General features: G+C 41.6%; 1 protein-coding gene across 1 annotated transcript in view; it reads right to left on the bottom strand.

The window, feature by feature from the left end:
• LOC140496165 (uncharacterized) overlaps positions 1-22480 on the bottom strand; it is a 549133-nt gene that overhangs the window by 372647 nt on the left and 154006 nt on the right. The window contains exon 2 of the mRNA XM_072595683.1: positions 14513-14562. Within this exon, the coding sequence (XP_072451784.1) occupies positions 14513-14549 (37 nt within the window). The 5' untranslated portion in view covers positions 14550-14562. The remainder of the gene's footprint in view (positions 1-14512; positions 14563-22480) is intronic.

Below are 22480 nucleotides of genomic sequence, written 5' to 3' on the forward strand. Positions count from 1 at the left end.
GCATTATTTTTTCTGGGTAACTTAATTGGGTCAGATAAAAAGCAACAAGTAATTCTCCTGATAGCTTGTGAACCCGCAGCTTTTTTGGTTATTAGGAGGCTAACATTCTCTGGAGGCACTAGATACTTCAGCCAGAGAGTGGTTGGCCTGTTGAATTCATTGCCGCGGAGTACAGTGGAGGCCGGGACGCTAAATGGCTTCAAGGCCGAGCTTGATAAATTCTTGATGTCACAAGGAATTAAGGGCTACGGGGAGGATGCTGGTAAGTGGAGTTGAAATGCCCATCAGCCATGATTAAATGGCGGAGTGGACTCGATGGGCCGAATGGCCTTACTTCCACTCCTATGTCTTATGGTCTTATACTAAAAGCTTTCAAGAGTTGATGGATTTAGTTAAGGAATATTTTGACCTCAAACCTCCTCTAATTCTGAGGCACTATCAATGTTATTTGGCAATTCAAGAACCAAATTGGCTTTGTTGTAGTGTTCTACCTTTGTTACAATCACTACATCCCTCTCCCTCTGAGTCTGAGGATATGGGTCAGTTTTATTTGTAGCTCCTCCTGAAACATTTTAACACCGGACCAGGACTTTTGACGAGGTTAAGATGACTGGCAGAGGCATATGACTTTGGTTTAACCTTTAAATGAAATGCTGAGATACTGTTTGGTATGTGGGATTAATAATATCATTGTGCAAAAGCACCTACTAGCTGAAGATCAACTGGACTTCAAACAGGCTCTACAGCTGGCTTTATTATTGGAAAATTGGGCAAGTGGAGCAAATGAGTTGCAGAGTATTTCTCTAGAAGTGGACACCCTTGTCAGTCTGACTGAGCTTGGGGAACACCACCTAAGTGAAGGCAACTGCTTAGACACACTCAGGACATGGCCTAAACAGCGGGACTCTAGGTCAACCAAAAGCAAAACACCATCACAAAGTCAAACCTCAGCTGAATGGGAACATTTTTCTTCAGGGTTTGGCCAGTAAGCAATTATAGTTGCTGTAAACAGCATCAGGAATGCTAATGTCAGACACAAGACTCCACTAAGTGAGAGAGACAGTTTTCTTTTGTGGACAAAGTTTGGTGGAGGAATCATGGGAATGGCTCTCTATGGGCAAGACATTTGGTTGACTTGGGGTCAAGTCCAGTGACATATAAAGTTTGGATAGGTGTGACAGTTCTGAACAAGTACGTAAACCATACGAAAGCTGCAAACTCGCAAATGATGCAGGAGCAAATTGTACCCAGCTCCTTGAAAGGCTTTCCCACTGTACCGGAGTCTGAGGTCGGCACAGCAGATGTTGCTACCTTGAATGCCTGAAGAGGAGAATGAATTTCTTCTGAGACACTCTGGCACAAGAGGCGAGCTATTGTGTTTTAAACACCGCCCACACCAGAAGTAGAACTGCAGGAACCTGACCTGGTGCTAAAACTCCCCAGGAGGAACTACAAAATAAAAGGCAAAAGTGAGGACTACAGATGCTGGAAACCAGAGTTTAGGTCAGAGTGGTGCTGGAAAAGCACAGCAGGTCAGGCAGTACCTGAGGAGCAGAAAAATCGACGTTTTGGGCAAAAGACCTTAAGACCATATCCTCAGCCTTAGAGAGGGAGGGATGCAGTGATTGTAACGAGGTCAGCCAGTTGGATTTCATAGAATATGTGTTCCCTGATTGGACCAGATTAATAGCTCCAATCAAGAAGCCCTGGCTGACAGATAAGAAGCAAAGTATCCCCCTCCAACTCTATTTTGATTTAATCCCTACTCTCCCCTTCACTGTTTGATCACACAGCATTGCCCTTTGGTTTGAAGGGCAGTGCTTGTCACTGGCAACTCGGGTGTTTTCCTATCTTCCTGGTGGTGGAAATTAAATAAAGATTCGTGCACCTTGTGTTTCTCACTGTGTCTCACACCCACACACACACACACACACACACACACACACAATGGGTGCTGGGGAAAAATAAGCACTACCGCAATTAGGCGGTAGTGTGGGGGTTAAATAAAAAAAGGAAAAAAAAAATTTAAAAAAGAGAGAAAAAAAATTTAAAAAAACAGGAGTGTCGGAACTGCAGCAATGAGATTTTAAAAAAAGAAGCAAAGTATCACACATCCTGTTCACTCAGAGCTGACTCTGAAGGAGCTGTATCAGTATCAAGGTCTCCCCTTGTGTAAATAACGGGTGATTTGGTGATGATACCAGCCTCCATTAAGTTACTTCAGCAAGGTTTTGTGAATGCCTTATGCTAATGTCCAAAAGCCAGTGAGCATTGTTCTGAAAATTTATTTTGTGTATGCATGAGGTATTAAATTCACAAATCACCTTGTACCATAATAGAGCAGAATGCAGTATTAACTCATAGAGAAAGGATATTTTTGAATAAACACTCGAGAGTTTTATTCAAAATTCACAGTCTATCCCGTACACAATTGGGATGCTTGGTTCACTTCAATGGAATAACTGCAATAATAGTGTATTTTAATTCTATCTTGTGATTTAGCTTTTTTTTAAAGAAGGAGCACTGAATTTGTTCATCTTGGTATCTAGTCAAACTACTGAAAAGTCAGTTCTGAGGAAGGGTCACTCGACCTGAAATGTTAACGGTGATTTTTCTCCACAGATGCTGCCTGCTCTGCTGAACTTTTCCAACAACTTCCATTTTTGTAACTGAAAAGTCAGTTTCAGCAAATATGTTGAAATTTATTTGGTTTGAGTAGGTATCATTCTGAGACTTTCATTTTTTTAAAAAACATGGTCAATTCACCATCCCACCCAACAGCGTTGTTTGAAAACTCTGCGATGTTTAGTTTCCTCATCTAACTCATTAATAAGTGCACTGTCCCTGTACTACTTTCTTTAATTTCCTAGGATGCATTCCATCAAGACCAGGGGACTTTATTGGTTTCCCTACTACATTTTCTCCAGTGATAGTTATTGTATTTATTTCCTCTCCTCCTTTTATCTCTTACTTTCAGTGTCTTCTACTTTGAAAACTGATGCAAAGTTCTTGTTCAACTCCTCTGCCATTTCCTCATTTCCCATTATAATTTCCCAGCCTTGCTCTCTAAGGGGCCAATGCTCACTTTGTTGTTTCTATCTTGTTACATAATTAAAGCAGCTCTTTCTGTCCATCAGATAATGGCCAAATCAGCAAGAGAAAGTCCAAACACTTCCTTTTGGTAGCCAATGTCATTGCCATTATTGAATCTTCCATCATGGGAATCCACCATTGAACAGTAACTTAACTGTAACAACCACATGCATACTATGGTTACTCGAGCAGTCCAGAGGCTGGGTATGCTGTGAAGAGGTGCTTATCTAACTCTCATAGCTTTGTCACCACCAACATAAGTGAGGAGTAAGATTGAATATTCTTCAATTGCCTGGATAAGTTTAGCTCCATAACACTTAAGAAATTCAACACCATCCAAAATGAAAAGATTATTTGATCAGCAATCAGCACTTTAAACCTTTACTTAGAGTCATAGAGCTGTACAGCACAGAAACAGACCCTTGAGTCCAACTCATCCACCAGGTTTTCTACATAAATCTAGTTCCACCTGCCAGCACTTTGCCCATATCCCTCTAAACCCTTCCTATTCATTTACCCTAGATACCTTTCAAGTGTTGAAATTGTACCAGCCTCCATCATTTCTTCTGGCAACTCATTCCATACACGCATCACGCTATATGTGAAAAAGTTGCCCCTTAGGTCCCTTTTAAAACTTTCCCCTCTCACCTTAAACTTATGCCCTCTAGGTTTGGACTCCCCCACCTTGGGGAAAAGACTTTGTCTATTTATCCTAGCCATGCCCCTCATGATATTACAAACTTCTACAACATCACCCATCAGCCTCCAATGTTCCAGAGAAAACAGCCCCAGCCTATTCGGCTTCTCCCTATAGCTCAAACCCTCCACCCCAGCAACATCCTTGTTAATCTTTCCTAAATCCTTTCAAGTTTCACAACATCCTTCCTACAGCAAGGAGATCAGAATTGTACACAGCATTGGACATAGTATTCAAACAGTGTTCTAACCAATGTCCTATACAGCCACAACATGACCTCCCAACTCCTATACTCAATGCACTGACTAAGGCAAGCATACCAATGCCGCCTTCACTATGCTGTCTACCTGCGATTCCACTTTCAAGGAACTATGAACCTGCACTCTACAGTCTCTGTTCAACAGCACTCCCCATGACCTTACCGTTAAATGTATAAGTCCTGCCCTCATTTGCCTTTCCAAAATGCAATACCTCACATTTATCTAAAATTGTACTTCACTTGCCACACCTCAGCCCATTGGCCCATCTGATCAAGATCCCATTGTACTCGGAGGTAACCTTCTTGGCTCTCTACTTCACCTCCAATTTTGGTGTCACCTGCAAACTTACTAACCATATCTCCTGTGTCCAATGTTTGTATCAGCACCTGCACATAGTAAGGACACCATCTACAATGTGCGTTATAGCAACTTCCCCTGCTCTTTTGAAAGCTTCTAGCAAAGCTGTAATTCTACTGCCTAATACAGTGAAGACAGCAGACGTATGAGAATACTACCATCTCTAAGACGTAGAGTCATACAGCATGGAAGCAGACATTTCAGTCCAACCAGACATCCCAATCTGATCAAATCACATTTGTCAGGATTTGGCCCATATCCTTCTAAACCCTTCCCAGTCATATACCCACTCACCTGCCTTTTAATATGCTGTAGTTGTACCCACCTCCACCACTTCCTCTGGTAGCTTATTCCACACACACAGCACCCACTGCATGAAAACGTTGTCCTTTAGGTCTTTTTAAAATCTTTCCACTCTCCCCCTAAGCCTATGGTGAACCTAGTTATGGACTCCCCACCGTGGGAAAAAGACCTTGGCTATTCACCCTATCCATGCCCATCATGATTCTTCAGCCTCCAATGCACCAGGGAAGAAAAGCCCCAACCTCTTCAGCCTCTCAAGTCCAGGCAACATCCCTGTAAAAACCCTTCCAAGTTTAACAACATCCTTCCTATAGGAGGGTGACAAGAATTGTACACAGTATTCTAAAGATGGCTTACCAATGTCTTGTACAGCTGCAACATGATGTCCCAACTCCTATACTCAATGTTCTGGCCAATGAAGGTAAGCCTACTAAATGCCTTCCTCATCACCTGTCTATCTGCGACTTCACTTTCAAGGAACTGTGCACCTGAACCCCTAGGTCTCTTTGTTTGGCAACATTTCCCAGGGCTTGATCATTAACTATATAAATCCTTACCTTTGTTTGCCTTACTAAAAAGGCAACACATCACATTTATCTAAATTAAAATCCATCTGCCACTCCTCACAAATTAGCCCACCTGATCAAGGTCCCTTTGTATTCAGAGATAATCTTCTTCACTGTCCATACACCACCTATTTTGGTGTCATCTGCAAACTTACTCACTATTCTTCCTACATTCAGATCCAAATCATTTATATAAATTATGAAAAGTGGTGAACTCAGCACAAATCCTTCTGGTGCACCACTAATCACAGGCCTCAGTCTGAAAAAAGTCCTCTATCACTACCCTCTGTCTCCTACTTTCAAACCAATTTTCTATCCAATTGGCTAACTCCCCCCTGGATTTAACCTTACTAATCAGTGTGCCATGGTTCTCCCAATCTCTTCCATGATGATTCATGCTTATTCTCTTAAAGTAAGAGTAGATCTTCAATCCCTGTTCAGCTGAAGGATCTGCTTCAGTCAATATTGTGCGGTTCTGCAAGTTTCTCTCTAAACTGCTGTCTGTTTTCTTTAAAGGAAGACAAATTGCATCAGGAACCATTGTCGTTCTATTCCTGTAACAGCTTCTCAGTCCAATACAGACAGTAAAGTTGCACAATGATTCAGTCCCATGCAGCGTAGCAGCTTCACCCAATCCATACAGAGAGGAAAAAGAACTTTTGTTTCAATTTTCTGTTCAAAGTGGCAGATGCTCAGTGAAAGCACTGATTTGTTAGATAGTGAACAGATCACGAATCTCATTGGTGCCACTTCACTCACCACAGGAAATCACATCAGTGGAAATCAAAGAAGAAAATGAAAATCTTTATCAATAAATATTAAAATACAGAAGCACTTACTTTATAGACAGAACACTGAGTGGAAAGATTGAACAATTCTGACAGGAAAGCTTTATAACGTATTGTTAGATAAAAATGACATTACCTAGGGATTTTCAGAAGACCTTCATTGAAGACAGGTTTAGAGGGTTCATAATTATTCCAAAATGTTTGACATTTACATTCTTTAAAGTGCTATTACCAGGTCTGATCTCAATATCCACAAACAATAGCAGCTCCAAATACTTGCAGCAATCAAATGAAATAGCAATGTTAAATAGTATGCAAACAAAATTACTTAATTTAATATATTAAAAAAGATAGCACAAAGTACTAGTAACACTGTACAGATATAAATCATTTTTGTGATCTTTATAAGGAAAAAACAGAACTGGAGTTTTTTTTAAACTGGGTATCCAGCTAAGTGCTGTCAAGCTTTTCGTTGACTTATGTCAAAACAAATTCAGCTTGTGACAGTGTCTTGATGATAAATTTCAACAGCCAAAATACAGAATCAAAAACAATTAGTATGAAGTGTGACTGAATGTTGTATACAAACAATGGCTTTAAACATGAAGCCAGGTACAATTCAGGGATATCCAAGGTGCACCCGTCTGCAAGCCCTGGACAGAAGACACAAAATGAAAGCCTCAAGGCAACCATCATTGTTATTCTGCTGGTATCTGTATTAATCTCATACTGTTATAGTATTGATGAAATGGAATCTTTTGAAGTATATGATGTTGGTCTGCTATTAGGTAACATGCTGACCGTACAGATGCCCAAAGATGAATTGCATTATTAGGATTATAGCTTTCTAGCATAAGTGTTTAAATGTTATGTGATACAACTGATGTCAGTTAAGAATTGACTAGATTTGTTGTGGGCAGAATTGGTACTGCGGATGCTGGAAATCAAGAGTCTAGATTAGAGTGGTGCTGGAAAAGCATAGCAGGTAAGGCAGCATCCAAGGAGCAGGAAAATCGACGTTTGGGCAAAAGCCCTTCATCAGGAATGAAGAAAGGGAGCCTCCAGGATGGAGAGATAAATGGGAGGGGTGTGGGGCTGGGGAGCCAAGAGTACAATAGATGGACGAAGGTGGGGATGAAGGTGATAGATCAGAGAGGAGGGTCAAGTGGATAGGTGGGAAGGAAAATTGACAGGTGGGACAGGTCATGAGGATGGTGCTGAGCTGGAAGGTTGGAATTGGGGTAAGGTACGGGGGGTGGGGGGGGAAGAGGGGGAGGGGAAATGAGGAAATTGGTGAAGTCCACTCAACAAAGACAACTCCAGCTCTTCGTTGACATCTAGCCATCTTAGATATCTAGATATCATAGACAACTTAGTTCTATATAAGAGCCAGACTTTATAAAATATCTTAAAGTAAGGGAACACTTAAGAGGCAGTGATCATAATTGGAAAGTCGTTGTAGTAACCCCCTTGTTCAAGAAAGGATCAAGACAAAAGATGGAAAATTTTGGGCCAACTAGCCTAACCTCAGTTATAGGTATAATTCTAGAATCCATCGTCAAGGATGAGATTTCTAAATTCTTGGAAGTGGAGAGTCGGATTAGAACAAGTCAGTATGGATTTAGTAAGGGGAGGTCATGCCTGACAAACTTGTTAGAATTCTTTGAAGAGGTAACAAGTAGGTTAGACCAGGGAAACCCAGTAAATGTTATTTATCTAGACCTCCAAAAGACCTTTGATAAAGGTGCCTCACGGGAGGCTGCTGAGTGGGGCGAGGGCCCATGGTGTTCGAGGTGAGCTACTAGCATGGATTGGGGATTGGCTGTCTGACAGAAAGCAGAGAGTTGGGAAAAAAGGCTCTTTTTCGGAATGGCAGTTAGTTGTAAGTGGGGTCCCGCAGGATTCAATGTTCGGGCTGCAGCTGTTCACTTTATATATGAAATTCGTCGATGATACGAAGTTAGGCGGACAGGCAGGTAGTACTGAGGAGGTAGGGAGACTGCAGAAAGATTTAGACAGTTTAGGAGAGTGGTCCAGGAAATGTTCGAGGAGAAAATGAAGACTGCAGATGCTGGAGATCAGAGCTGAAAATGTGTTGCTGGAAAAGCGCAGCAAGTCAGGCAGCATCCAAGGAACAGGAGAATCGACGTTTCAGGCATAAGCCCTTCTTCAGGAATGAGGAAAGGGTGTCCAGCAGGCTAAGATAAAAGGTAGGGAGGAGGAACTTGGGGGAGGGGCGTTGGAAATGCGATAGGTGGAAGGAAGTCAAGGTGAGGGTGATAGGCTGGAGTAGGGTGGGGCGGAGAGGTCAGGAAGAAGATTGCAGGTTAGGAAGGCGGTTCGAGGGATTTGACTGAGACAAAGTGGGGGGAGGGGAAATGAGGAAACTGGAGAAATCAGAGTTCATCCCTTGTGGTTGGAGGGTTCCTAGGTGGAAGATTGGGGAGACAGGCCGCCTACTTGCAGAACGTTTCAGAGAATACCTCTGGGACACCCGGACCAACCAACCCAACCACCCCGTGGCTCAACACTTCAACTCCACCTCCCACTCCACCAATGACATGCAGGTCCTTGGACTCCTCCATCACCAGACCATAGCAACACGACGGTTGGAGAAAGAGCGCCTCATCTTCTGCGTAGGAACCCTCCAACCACAAGGGATGAACTCAGATTTCTGCAGTTTCCTCATTTCCCCTCCCTCCACCTTGTCTCAGTCAAATCCCTCGAACTCAGAACCGCCTTCCTAACCTGCAATCTTCTTCCTGACCTCTCCGCCCTATCACCCTCACCTTGACCTACTTCCACCTATCGCATTTCCAATGCCCCTTCCCCCAAGTCCCTCCTCCCTACCTTTTATCTTAGCCTGCTGGACACACTTTCCTCATTCCTGAAGAAGAGCTTATGCCCAAAACGTTGATTCTCCTGTTCCTTGGATGCTGCCTCACCTGCTGCGCTTTTCCAGCAACACATTTTTAGTTCTGGTCCAGGAAATGTCTGAGTAAATTCAACGTGAGAAAGTGCGAGGTCTTGCATTTTGGAAAAAAAGAATACAGGCAGGGACTAGTTTTTAAAAATGGTGAGAAAATTCATAAAGCCAAAGTACAAAGGGATCTGAGAGTGCGAGTCCAGGATTCTCTAAAGTTTGATTTGCAAGTTTAAGAAGGCAAATGTAATGTTGCCATTTATCTCAAGAGGGTTGGAATATAAAAACAGCAACATGCTTCTGGGACTTTGTAAAGCTCTAGTTAGGCCCTATTTAGAAAACTGTGTCCAATTTTGAGCCCCATACCTGAGGAAGGACATACTGGTACTGGAGTGGAGTCCAGCGGAGATTCACACAGATGATCCCTGGAATGGTAGCCTACCATATGATGATCGGCGGAGGATCCTGGGATTGTATTCATTAGAGTTTAGAAGGTCGAGGGGAGCTTTAATAGAAACTTACAAGATAATGCATGGCTTAGAAAGGGTAGATGCTGGAAAATTCCTTCCGTCAGGCGGGGATACTCAGACTCATGGGCACAGCCTTAGAATTAGAGGGGGGCAATTTAGAAGGGAAATGAGGAGACAATTCTTCAGCCAGAGAGTGGTGGGCCTGCAGAATTCATTGCCACAGAGCGCAGTGGAGGCCGGGACATTAAGTGTCTTCAAGGCAGAGATTGATAAATTCTTGATCTCGCAAGGAATTAAGGGCTATGTGGATAGTGTGGGTCAGTGGAATTGAAACGCCCATCAGCCATGATTAAATGGTGGAGTGGACTCGATGGGCCGAATGGCCTTACTTTTACTCCTATGTCTTATGGTCTTATAGTCTTACCATGCCAGTCCTGCAGCTGGGATTTTACTTGAGCTTCCATCTTGCTCAACTGCATCAAGCAAACACTGCTTATGAGCTTTTCAATCTCCATTTTCTCAGCCATATTTAAGTAGTAATGCTCATAGGCCTCTTCAAAGCTCCCTTTATGTCTTCCTTGTACACAGAGCCAGCAACCTTTTCAAATAAAACCTCAAAGAGCTGCAGATGCTGCAAATCAGAAATAAAACAGCTAAAGTGGCTCGAAACGTCAGCAGGTCTGGCAGCATCTGTGAAGAGAAATCAGAGTTAACGTTTTGGGTCTGAGGTGACCCTTCCTCAGAACGGATGGTACTTCGGAAAACGCCGGTTTATACACAGAAGACAGGGTGGGAAGAAGTGTTAAGGAGTAAACTTTGCTAGGAATCAGCCCAAAGAGAGAGAAGGACTATTAGACAGACAGAGGAGTGGATAATGATCTGGCTAGGAGAGCGAATGACTGTTAATGGGGACTGTTAGTGACTAACAATGGGTAATGTGTAATAACAGTCTGTGATAACAAGGTCTGGTGTGTGTTGTAGGGGGCTAGGACATGGGAGAATTCAGGTCCTAAAATTATTGAACTCAATGTTGAGTCTGAAGGACTGCATTGTCCCCATATGGAAATAAGGTGTTGTTCTTCCAGCTCAATGAACTTTAGGCACAACATGACGTTGAACTCTTCTTCTGTCATCTTTGCCTCCGCATTAATTTCTTTGGGCAAAGGTCCTCTCTCCGTCCCTCAGACCCCTGCACCCAGCTCTAACACTCTCCCTCAACCTGAACCCCTTCCTCGAGCATTCTACCTGCACTCAATCTGTTAATCAAGAACTGTCAACGTGATATTGGTCGCTTCAATTTCTCTGTCCCCATTACCCAATCCAACCTAACTCCCTCCGAATTAACTGCAATCCATGTGGTTAGATCCAGCCCCAATTTTATTTGAAGTTTGGGAGAAGATTTGTAGCTCGGGTGCTCTTTGTGGTTCTGTTTGCTGAGCTGGGAATTTGTCTTGCAAACGTTTCATCCCCTGTCTAGGTGACATCCTCAGTGCATTGCAGAAGCGCTTCACAGGAGGCTCCCAAGCATTATTACGACTGCGGATAAGGGTGGTGCTGTTGTAGCCTGGTGGACTGACCTTTACATTGCAGAGGCTAAGCACCAGCTCTCAGATACCTCCTCCTAGACCATGATTCCACCATGGCCATCAGGCCATTGTATCAACTACAGTCACTGACATCTTTCTCTTCCCTCTTTCCTTCCCCCCCCCCCCAGCCACTATTCCAAGCCAATAGTGCCCAGCCGCATACAGCTCACTTCTATCTCCTTCTGAAAATCCACAAACTGGTCTGCCCGGTCAGACCCATTATTGCTGCCTGATCCTGCCCCACAGAACCAGTCTCTTCCTACCTTGACTCAGTCTTTTCTCTCCTGGTCTTGTTCCTGCCCATGTACATCGTGATTCCTCTGACGCCTTACTCCAGTTTCAAAATTCCCTGTTTGCGGGCTCCAGCTGCCTCCTCTTTATCATGGACATATATGTCCATCCCCCATCAGGATGGTCCCAGGGTTCTCTGCTTCTTCCTAGGGCAAAGGCTTGAACCATTCCCAGGCACCACCATGCTCCTCTTCTTGGCCGTGCTAATTCCCACCCCCAACAACTTCTCTTTTAACTCATTTTCTTCAGGTCAGAGGGATGGTCATGGGCATTCGCATGGGCCCCAGTTATGCCTGTCTCTTCATGGAGTATGGGGGAACATGCCTTGCTCCAGTCTTATTCCAGCCCCGGCCCACAACTCTTTCTCCGATATATCAATATCATTGGTGCTGCTTCTCTCTCTTGTCTGGAATTAGACAAGTTCATCAATTTCGTTTACAATTTCCACTCCACTCTCACCTTCCCCTGGTCCACAACTGACTCCTCCTTTTGCTTCTTCAACACGTCTGTTTCCATTTCCGGGGACAGACTGGCCACTAATATCCACTATAAACCCCAGACTCCCACAGCTACCTGGACTTTACCCTGCTTCCTGCAAGTACGCCATTCAATTCTCGCAGTTCCTCCAACTCTCGCATATGTTCTAATGAGGCCAACTTTGATAAGGTAATCTCCAAAACGTCCACCTTCTTCCTCAACCAAGGATTCCCCAGCACTGTTGTAGACATGGCCTTCCACCGGGTCCAACTCATCTCCCGCACTTCCACCCTCCCTTCCTCTCTTCCTTCCTGCAGCAGTGAGGGGGTTCCTCTTGTACTCACCTACCATCCCACCAGCATCCACATCCAGATGATCATCATCAGCCACCATTTTCGCAGCCTCCAGTGAGATACCATCACCAACACATATTCCCTCAACCACCTTCCACAGGGATCATTTCCTCTGGGACACCCTGGTCCACTCTTCCTTCACTTCTGACACCTCCCTCCAGCCCCAGGGCATCTTCCATGCAACCACCGAAGGCGTACCACCTGCCCATTTACCTCCTCCCTCCTCATTATCCAAGGGCCCAGACGTACCTTCCGGGTGAAGCAGCACTTTACTTGCACTTGTCACAATCTAGTCGACTGCATTCACTGCCCACAATGTGGCCTCCTCTACATTGGGGAAGCGAAGCGTAGACTGAGTGATCAATTCGCAGAACATCTACGTTGAGCTTCCAGTTGCCTGCCACTTTAACACACCACCCTGTTTCCTGGCCAACAACTGCGCCTCAGGCTTGCTGCAGTACTCCAGCAAAGCTCAGCATTAGCTGGAAGAACACCACCTCATTTTCGCTTGGGGACCCTGCAGCCGTCCGGACACAATATCAAGTTTAATAATTTTAGGGCCTGAACTCCATGTCCTAGCCCCCCATCACGTACACCAGGTCTTGTTATCACAGTCTGCTATGACACACTACCTATTGTTATCCACCAACAGTCTCCATTAACAGCTATTTACCATCCTAGCCACATTGTTATCCATTCCTCAGTTTGTCCAACTGTTCTTCTCTCTCTTCAGGCTCTATCCCTTACCAGCATTTACTCCTTACCCCTGCCCCCCACCCTATCTACTGCATATAAACAACAATTTCCTAGCTACCATCCGTTCTGAGAAAGAGTGACCCTGTTAAGGCTGATTTCTCTTCACAAGAGCTTTTCCAGAAACTTCTGTTTTTGCAGCAACCTTTCCATTCTCTCAGGTCCACAGGATTTCATTTGATTCATGACTCAAATACATAGCGGCCTACTAATTCCTTGAACTTCTTCCTTTAACAGCACAGAGCCATCCAACTGCTCTTGACTGATCACCGAGTTCTCTGCACAGAATCAATGTAATTCAGCCATCCCAGCAGCACTGCTAACTCCAAACGGTCCTAATAATGCTCTGAGTTAGATAGTTAGCACTTCCAAGAGGATTGAGAAAGGTGAAGATTGCAACGGGTAGCAAGCATCGCTGTAAGGAACGGGCAAGGTAACATTTGTCGTCAGTGTCAGGAAGAGGAGCTAACATCACCAGGACATGCGGAGGAGATGTGGATCTGGGGACAGCCAGTTCAACGACCTTGCCTCCACCATTTTCTGAAACTAGGACTTCCAAAGTCGTACAACCCTCTGAGAGAAAGCATTCTTGATCCTGAAAGAACAATCCCTAATTTTAAAATACAGCCTCTTAGTTCAGGACTGACCCATTAAAGAAAGCATCTTTTCTGCATGGACCTTCACAAGACCACTCAGAGACTTGCACACTTCAAGCAAGTCACTATTCACTCTCTTCAACTCCACTAGAAACAAACCAAGCCGTCCAACTATTTTTAATGAGGTATTTATTCCTGGTGACCCTTCCTCAAAAAACATTAACTTTGATTTCTCTTCACAGTCACTGCCAGACCTGCTGAGCTTTTCCAGAAACTTCTGTTTTTGCAGCAACCTTTTCACTCTCTCAGCTCCACAGGATTTCATCTGATTCCCAACTGTTTTTAGTATAAACATGAAGATGTTATGCATCATTTATATATGGTATTGATGAGATAACTTCTTGAATACAATGTGCAGTTTTGGGCTCCTTATTTAAGGAAGGATGTGAATGTGTTGCAGGTGAGTCAGAGAAGATTAACAAGATTGATAGCTGGAATGAGGTGGTTGTCTTATTAAAAATAGGTTGGATAGCTTGGCTTGTGGTTCTTGCCGTTTTTATCCTCACATTTTTGTTCAATTCCTCTAGTAATAAAGGATCGCAAAATATGCACCATCTTCATTTTGTTCCATATTTGCTTATGACCATTTTGTGACATATACCAAAATACCTAAATCTGCCAACACCTCGAAATTCTGCAATTATTCCCTTCTTAAGTAATGCTCCGCTTTTTAATTCTTGCTGTCAAAATGAACAACTTCAATTTTGCCACATGTACTCCATTTGCCAGATTTTCACTGACTCAGTTAATCTATCGATATCCAGCTGCAACCTCTGTCTTCTTCACAACACACTTTCCTAGCCATCTTCACGTTGTTATCTGTGAAATTAGCCACCGTGTCTTCACTCTTTTTAATCAAATATATTGGCGTAAGTTGAGGCCCAGTATAGACCGCTGCAGGTCAGCATAGCAACAATTGCAGAAATGTTTTTTACTTACCGCTGAATGTCCTCTTCAATTGCCAAATGATAAACATTCAGCTTGAATTTCTGAAAATAAAACAGACTTGTAAGTTCACTTTAAAGGAAATTCTAAAATGTCAAACACAAGTGCTGTGCTTATATTAGTTGGCTATATTATTTGTATTAGTTTTCTGATCTAAATTAATCTATAACTTCATAGGTTTGCCCTGAGACAGGTTTATAAGGAAATCTTATGCAATGGAAATTTTAACATGTATTTTCTATGTAAATTACTTCACAGTAAAAAAAAAGTAAAATCATCAAACCTCATAATTCTGATTTGAAACGGAACAAATTGCACAGCATTTAAATTAGGAGCTGAGAATGAAAATGCAAGTGAGCATTTTGGATGCAACTGCCAAGTCAGAATGTGGGAAGTACAATTAGTTTTAAATTCATACAGCATTCATAAATCATTGGGAAAATTCAGTACTGACAGAAAAAACATATGCAAGAGACCATAACTGTTGAAATTCAATATAAAAATAGAGAGCATCAGGTCAGCCTAAAGGCAAAAAATCAGTTTGTTATAGATTTATAGCCTTATAATCAAACTTTTTGAAGGATCCTCACTAAAGTGTAGATTTGAAGGATGTAACAATTTTCCACTGATTTTATCAGTACACTTCACAGAATTAGCTGAACCAGTGCAGGAAATTTAAACTGAGCAAGTAACAGCCAAAATCACTTCTGCTGTGTTTTCTCCAAACTTTGAGCTGGCTCAAGATTTAAGAATCAGGCCTTATCCTGACTGTCTGTTCCCTCCCCATCCCTCCGCACTTCACCTGCTCACACTCCCCAATCTCCCCCCATTCCACTCCACTAAAGGCTCAACTCTCTTTTGGTTAGGGAAGGCTCTTCAAATTGCTCTAATTTTGTTAAACACACAAATACTGATAAAGTTTTACATAAAAGTTACTAAGCTACCAAGTTAGCTTATTAAACTGCTCTCTATTGCTTCTTGAGTCATTTCCAGTAATTTTAAAAGGTGTTAGTGCTGAGCATCTGCCATGAACAGTCATTAAAATGCTTCTTTTGCTGGTCATTCTATTTCAGCCAAACCTAGGAAAAGTAGACTGTTACCACCTTTAAATGCATCAATTCAGATTTCTTGCAAGAAAGGAAAATTAATTACCATCTCTTGATACCCAACTTTGCTGGTTCATTGAAACTTTTACATTGGCTGATTTTGCAAATACATTCAAAAATAGAAATACTACCTGCAGGCCTTGTGGCTGAATTTAAGCTTGGTTTCTTTAAAGATTCAGCACAGCATGGATTTTTTTGGGTGACTGCAGACATGATCAAGAAAAGTTTCCAAAACAGTGAATATCCACCCCAAACTAATTTTCCTGACCCTGCTTAGGTCATTCATTGCAACATGAGATCTGTCAGTCACCAAGAGATTGCGGTTTCAGGGTTTGTCTTTTAGAAGGGACGTGAAGAGATAACTTGTTTATCAGTATCACAACTGACTAACACGTAGGTGCAATGCCCATCATCCAGTTATGATAATGCAAAATTAGCCAGACTAATCAGCTAATTAGGGGAAGCGATGGCCTAGTGGCACTGTCACTGGACTATTAATCCAGAGACCCAGTTAATGTTCTGGGGGATCTGAAAAGTTCAATAGTCGTCTGGATTTAAGAATTTAATGATGCCAACTATCAGAATAAAAAACCATTTGGCTCACTAAGTCCTTTGGGGAAGGAAACTACCGTCCTTACCTGGTCTGGCCTACATGTGACTCAAGACTCACAGCAATGTTATTGATTCTTCACTTCCCTCTTGGCAATTAGGGATGAGCCTAGCCAATGACGTCCATATTCCACGAATGAATTAAAACAAAACCTAATTGTTTAGATCGCTTATAGATTTCATGTCAGAAACTATGGCTTTTCGGACCTTGCTGCCTTGGAAAACGTCACAGCTACAATATTGGTTAACAATTTCCAATGGTTTAGATTGGTACTGGGGAAAGCCACCAGAACTGTACACAGTACTCCAAAATGGCCTCACTAATATCCTATATAACTGCAACATGTCCCAACTCTGGTACTCAATGGTCTGAGCAATGAAAGTAAGCATGCCAAATGTCTTCTTCATACACCCCTAAGTCTGTCTGTTAGAAAACACTACCTACTTGCTGTCCCTACATGCCAACGTTAGATGTTTCATGTGTGAAGGCACTCCGGTTTCTCTGTGTCACACTATTCTGCAGCCTCCAAAAGAAAATGACTCTCCATTTAAATAATACTGTCCTTCTGATCTTTCTGCCAAAGAGGACAATTTCATACTTTTCTAAATAATATTCCACCTGTCAATTTTTTTGCCCATTCACTTAACTTAGGTACATTCATTTTCCCAGTCTTTATATAGTCCTTCAAACTTGTTTTCCTACTTAACTTTGCTATAGCCAGTAAATTAGGCCCCCTTCACAACAGCCGTGTTGTCAGTATGCTTCTCTTCCCTATTGTGCCTGGTCTCATTTATGCATGCTACAAAATCAATGAACTTCTTGGATAATTGGAAGAGCTGAGGGTTTTCACTTACTGTCTTGTATGTTACCATACCTGCCTCACTCACAGTGACACCCTTCCATTGACTGTAGATGAAGTCAGAAGAAATGAACTGAACGAGCATGATTACCTCCTAAAACATAAGGTGCCTTGGTAACTTTCAAACCCAGATTCCAATGCACGAACTTGAAGCTGAAATTGCTTGAGCTGCAGTTACTTGCAGTATCTATGATCTGGAGATGCTGGTGTTGGACTGGGGTGTACAAAGTTAAAAATCACACAACCCCAGGTTATGGTCCAACAGGTTTATTTGAAAGCATTAGCATTCGGAGCACTGTTCCTTCATCCGGTGGCTATGGACACAACCACCTGATGAAGGAGTAGCATGCCAAAAGCTAGTGTTTCCAAATAAACCTGTTTGACTATAACCTAGGGTTGTGCGATTTTTAACAGTATCCATGGTTGCCAAGGGTCACACTGGAATGTACTGTATCAACATTCTACTCTTAATAAAAATGGCAGGGCAGGGGATGTATTATGTTACATTTAACCATTTAGGCTCAACTTTAAATAGACCACAATGTTTATCTGTAGTTGTATCATGGACTTTAACTAGTTAGCTATAAATTTAATACAATATGGCCGAAAACGGTCACATTTTGCCAAAGTTTCGACAGAACGTGCCTTTTCCAAGCAGTACTTGTGTTCTGTACTACAAAATGACTATTTAAAACAATATTTCCATCTTCCCAGTATCAGCTTAAACTGCTGCTCACATTTAGGAGAAAAACAAATTAAAGCTCATCAGCAGAAAACACCAGCAGTGCTTTGTCCGGACGCTCACAAAATGTGGTGAAACGTCTGAAAATGAACCTTCCAGCTCAGCGAGCAAACCTATATCCAGAACCTCAACCTGAGCTACAAATCTTCTCAAAACTCGCCAACATTAATTAAAATCACAGTGAGCTGTCCAGAATAACATGAAATTATTTTGCTTTCCTAATCTCCAGTGTCTTCACTTTTTTTTAAAAACAATTGTATATTTTTCTGGAGTTAGAACAAAGAACAGTGCAGCAAAGGAATGGGTCCTTCAGACCACCAAGACAGTACTGACACATTATGCCCTTCTAAACTAAAAACCTTTTGCCTCTCTGTCATCCATAAACTTCTATTCCCTATCTATTCGTATATATCTGTACGAAGCCTCTTAAATGTTGCTATTGTATCTGCCTCCACCACGTCCTCTGGCAGCACATTCCAGGCACTTACCACCCTCTGTATGAAAAAAGCCTACCTTTCACATCTCCTTTAAACTTACCTCCCTTTACCTTAAACCAATGTCCTCTAGTAATTGACATTTCTACCCCAGGAAAAAGACACTGACAGTCCATTTTATCCATGCCACTCAATTTTGAAGGCTTCTAATAGGTTGCTCCCTCATCCTCCAAGGTTCAAGTGAAAACAAACCAAGCTTGTGCAATCTCTCCTCAAAGCTAACAGCAGAATGCCTAATAGTGGAATGAAAATCATGTTGCCAAATAATTTAAAACTATATTTTAGCTCAGCTATTTTTCCTTTCTGAATAGAATGCTAGTTTTATACAGAATATGCTATCTTGTGAAATTATTATGAGATTACAGTGACTCCATTAAAATAAATTACATTTGAACAGGCTCCCTAACAAAAGCAGCTGGTATATTTGACATATCAAACATTCTACAGTGTCAGAAAGGAAAGCCCATTTTTTTTCCCCTTGGCCATCTTTTACTTCTAAGTCTTAAAATCAATGACATATAATCTCAATCTTAAATGAATCCAGTGAAATGAAATCAGTTTGCAATAAAGTTTGTAATTAACCCATCATGGCTGGAAATCTCAAACAACTGAAAATGTTGCAGAGCGACATACAAAATGCAAAGTGCTTAACTTTGGTAAGAAGAACACAACAAGACAATACAAAATAAAAGCGGTCATGGTTTAAGGATATGGGGTAAATCACTTCAGACTGAGATAAGAAATTTCCTCACCAGAGAGTCGGGGGGGGCGGAGTCTGTAGAATTCTCTGCCACAGAAAATGGTTCACTCCAAAATGTTGAATAATTTCAAGGAGTTAAAAATAGTTCTTCGGACGAAAGGAATCAAAGGGCATGGGACAGGGTGTTGAGTTCAATAAATCGGCCATGATCATATTTGATGGTAAAGCAAGTCTGAAAGGCCAACTCTTGCTTCTCTAATCTATGTTTCTATGTAGCAGTTCTATATGGGCTAGGGTACCTGGTGCGTGTGTGTATAAATATTGAATGTGGTAGGACAGGTTGACAGGGTGGTTAATAAGGGATATAGTACCCTGTATTTATTAATAGAAACCTAAAAAACAAGACCAAGGAGATTGTGTTAAACTTGCATAAAACACTGCTGTACTTCAACTGGCGTCGTGTCTCCAATTCAGAGTGCCCCACTTCAGGAAAATTGTAAAGCCATTGGAGACCATGCAACCAGGATTCATGAGAATGATTTCAGGGATAAGGAAATTCAGTTGCGAAGATAGACTGGGGAGTTTGAGACTATTTTCCTAAGAGAAAAGAAGGCTAAGAGGAGATTGATGGAATTGATGAAAGTAATGAGAGTACTGCTCAGAGGCAAATAGGGAAAAAACTTTTCCTCTCATGAAAGAATAGAGATTGAGACAGCACAGGTTAAAGTAAAATGGCAGAAGAAGCAATTGCAACAGGAGGAAACCTTGGTTTATTGTGTGAGTGATTTGGATCTGGATAGTAATGCCAGGCAATGTAGTGGTGACAGGCCCAATCAAGTAATTTAAAGGCTGTTAAATGGTTCCCTGATAAAGAATAAGTGTACAGGATTAGGAGGAGAAGGTGGGGAAATTTTAATACATGAGCTTTTCATTGAGAGCGCTAATGCAGCCACAAGAGGCTGAATGGTTTTCTTCCGCATTGGAACAATTCTGTAATATAAAGCGGGATGACGTGACAAGAAGGTAAGTTATTGTTTCACCTGTAGCACTGGGAATGGAAGATGAACAAGTCCCTCTTTATGACTTGACAGAAAAAGGTACAATTGCAACATTTAAGAGGCATTTGGATGGGTATATGAATAGGAAGGGTTTGGAGGGATATGGGCCAGGTGCTGGCAGGTGGGACTAGAGTGGGTTGGGATATCTGGTCGGCATGGACGGGTTGGACTGAAGGGTCTGTTTCCATGCTGTACATCTCTATGACTCTATTTCAAATAGGCAGATGTTGAACAGTTGGGATTTCTGGTTCTTGAGAATGTTAAGTTTAAGGGCCTTTTTTTCAAAATCAGAGATGGCTGAAAACAGCCATGATAAAGATTTTCCCCATGAAGCAATCAAAAGAATAAAATGCTTAGTTAAAGCTGTAAAAAGACAGAGAAAAGATATTTGCACAAGGACCCTTTATTATCGTGAAGGGTGTAGTCCAAGTTGAATGAAATAGGAGAAACAGAGATCTCACACAATTTAATTTGCTCTAATGTTCAGGCTTGAAAGCAATAAACTGAGAAACAAACAGAAAATATTGTGTCTGCTGGTTTTGGCTAGAGTAGTTTAAAAGGTCAACCAATACCAGAAAAGTTCAGAGTGCAAATTAAAGAATTAGTTGAAATGTTAGGTCAAAAGATGATCAGATTAGTGGATTGAAAGGAAACGTTCAACCAAGAAATCATCCAGTGTTTGATTATCCCTATATGGAAGATATCGCAGAATAGAATATACAATTGCTGCATTTGAGTTATCACTTCAAATGGAAAGAAAAAAAAAGTATATTTATATAGACAACTTCATATCCTCAGACTTTATTGCTCATGGTTCTTCAGAACTTCATAATCCACATCAGAGGGTTCTAAAAGAAGCTGCTTCACATATAATGGATATGCTGGCTATGATTTTCAAAAGTTACCAAGATTTCAGAATAGCCATAGTGGAATGGAAGTTGGCAAATATAATTCCACTACTAAAGAAATGAGGGAGAGAGAATGAAGGCAACTATACTTCAGCAGCTTTCATTAATCATGAGTTAAATACCAAGATCACTTGCACTTAGATAATCATAATATTTTCAGACAAAGTCAAAATCATTTTCCAATAAAGAAATGAGGGTATTTTTTGAGGACAAAGGGGTTTCAGTAAATGTAATATACTTGCATTTGCAAAAGTAATTCAATAAGATGCTATGCCAAAGGTCCATATACAAGTTAAGGGTTCATAGTTTAGGGGTAATATATTACATTTATGGAGGATTGGTTAACGTACAGGAAGAACAGAGTTAAAAATAAAGACAGCATTTTAAAGTTGGCGGTCAGTGAATTGAGGTTCCAGCTTTGCAACTCCACATTTAGTTGCAAGCTATGTGAATGATATGACAAAGATATAACATGTCTTAACTTTACTAACAATACAATGAAAGGCTGCAAAGAAATATGGTCAGATTGCATCAGTGGGAACAAGTTGATAGATGGAACATAATATGGGAAACTGTGAAGTTACTTAGAACAGGAAAGCAGAACATTTTTTAATAAGACATGAAAAGTTATAAAATTTGATGTTCAGAAGAACTTGGACATGTTCATAAAGGGAACACAGACAGTAAAAGTTAGAACATAGGTTCAGCAAACAATTAGGAAGAGAAATGGCAAGTTGGCCTTAATTGGAGAGGGATTGGAGTACAAGAATAAAGACATCTCATGACAATTGTACGAAGGTTTGGTGACTACCAAGATTTGACAATAAAAGAAAAGCAAAGCACGACCGAAAGATTAATGAGGGAAAAATTATAGTGGGAGGGAAAACTAGCCATAAACAGGAACAGATTAGAAGGGTTTCCTTAATTATTTTTTTAAAAAAGGAAGCATTAACAAAGCGAGCACTAATCCTATAGAAAGGGAATCTCATAAATTACGAATGGAAAATAAGCAAATGGTGGATTAATTCTGATAATTTGCATTGTAATTCTCTACACAGAGAAGGCCAAGTAACATCTCAGAAGAAGCAATGAATCAGCAAATGGAAGGGAGGGAAGAAATCTAGAAAATTACAACTTAGGGCCTTAAAAGAAGTTTTTTATTATTCATTCACTGAATGAGTGTGCTGCTGGCTCAGTCAGCATTTTCTACCCATCCCAGCGGGTAGTCAAGAGTCAACTACATTGCTGTGGGTCTGGAGTCCAATGTAGGCCAGACCAGGTATGAATGACAATTTTCTTCCCTTAAGGACATTAGTAAACCAGATGGGGTTTTCCAACAATGGATTCTTTGTTAGCCTTTTAATTCCAGATTTTGATCGAATTCAAATACCTCCATTTGCCACGGCAGGACTCAAACCTGGCTCCCCAGAATTACCAAGGTGTCTGGATTAACAGCCCTGCAATAATACCACTAGGCCATTGTGA

Source organism: Chiloscyllium punctatum, chromosome 26 (assembly GCF_047496795.1).
Source record: "Chiloscyllium punctatum isolate Juve2018m chromosome 26, sChiPun1.3, whole genome shotgun sequence".
Taxonomy (NCBI): domain Eukaryota; kingdom Metazoa; phylum Chordata; class Chondrichthyes; order Orectolobiformes; family Hemiscylliidae; genus Chiloscyllium; species Chiloscyllium punctatum.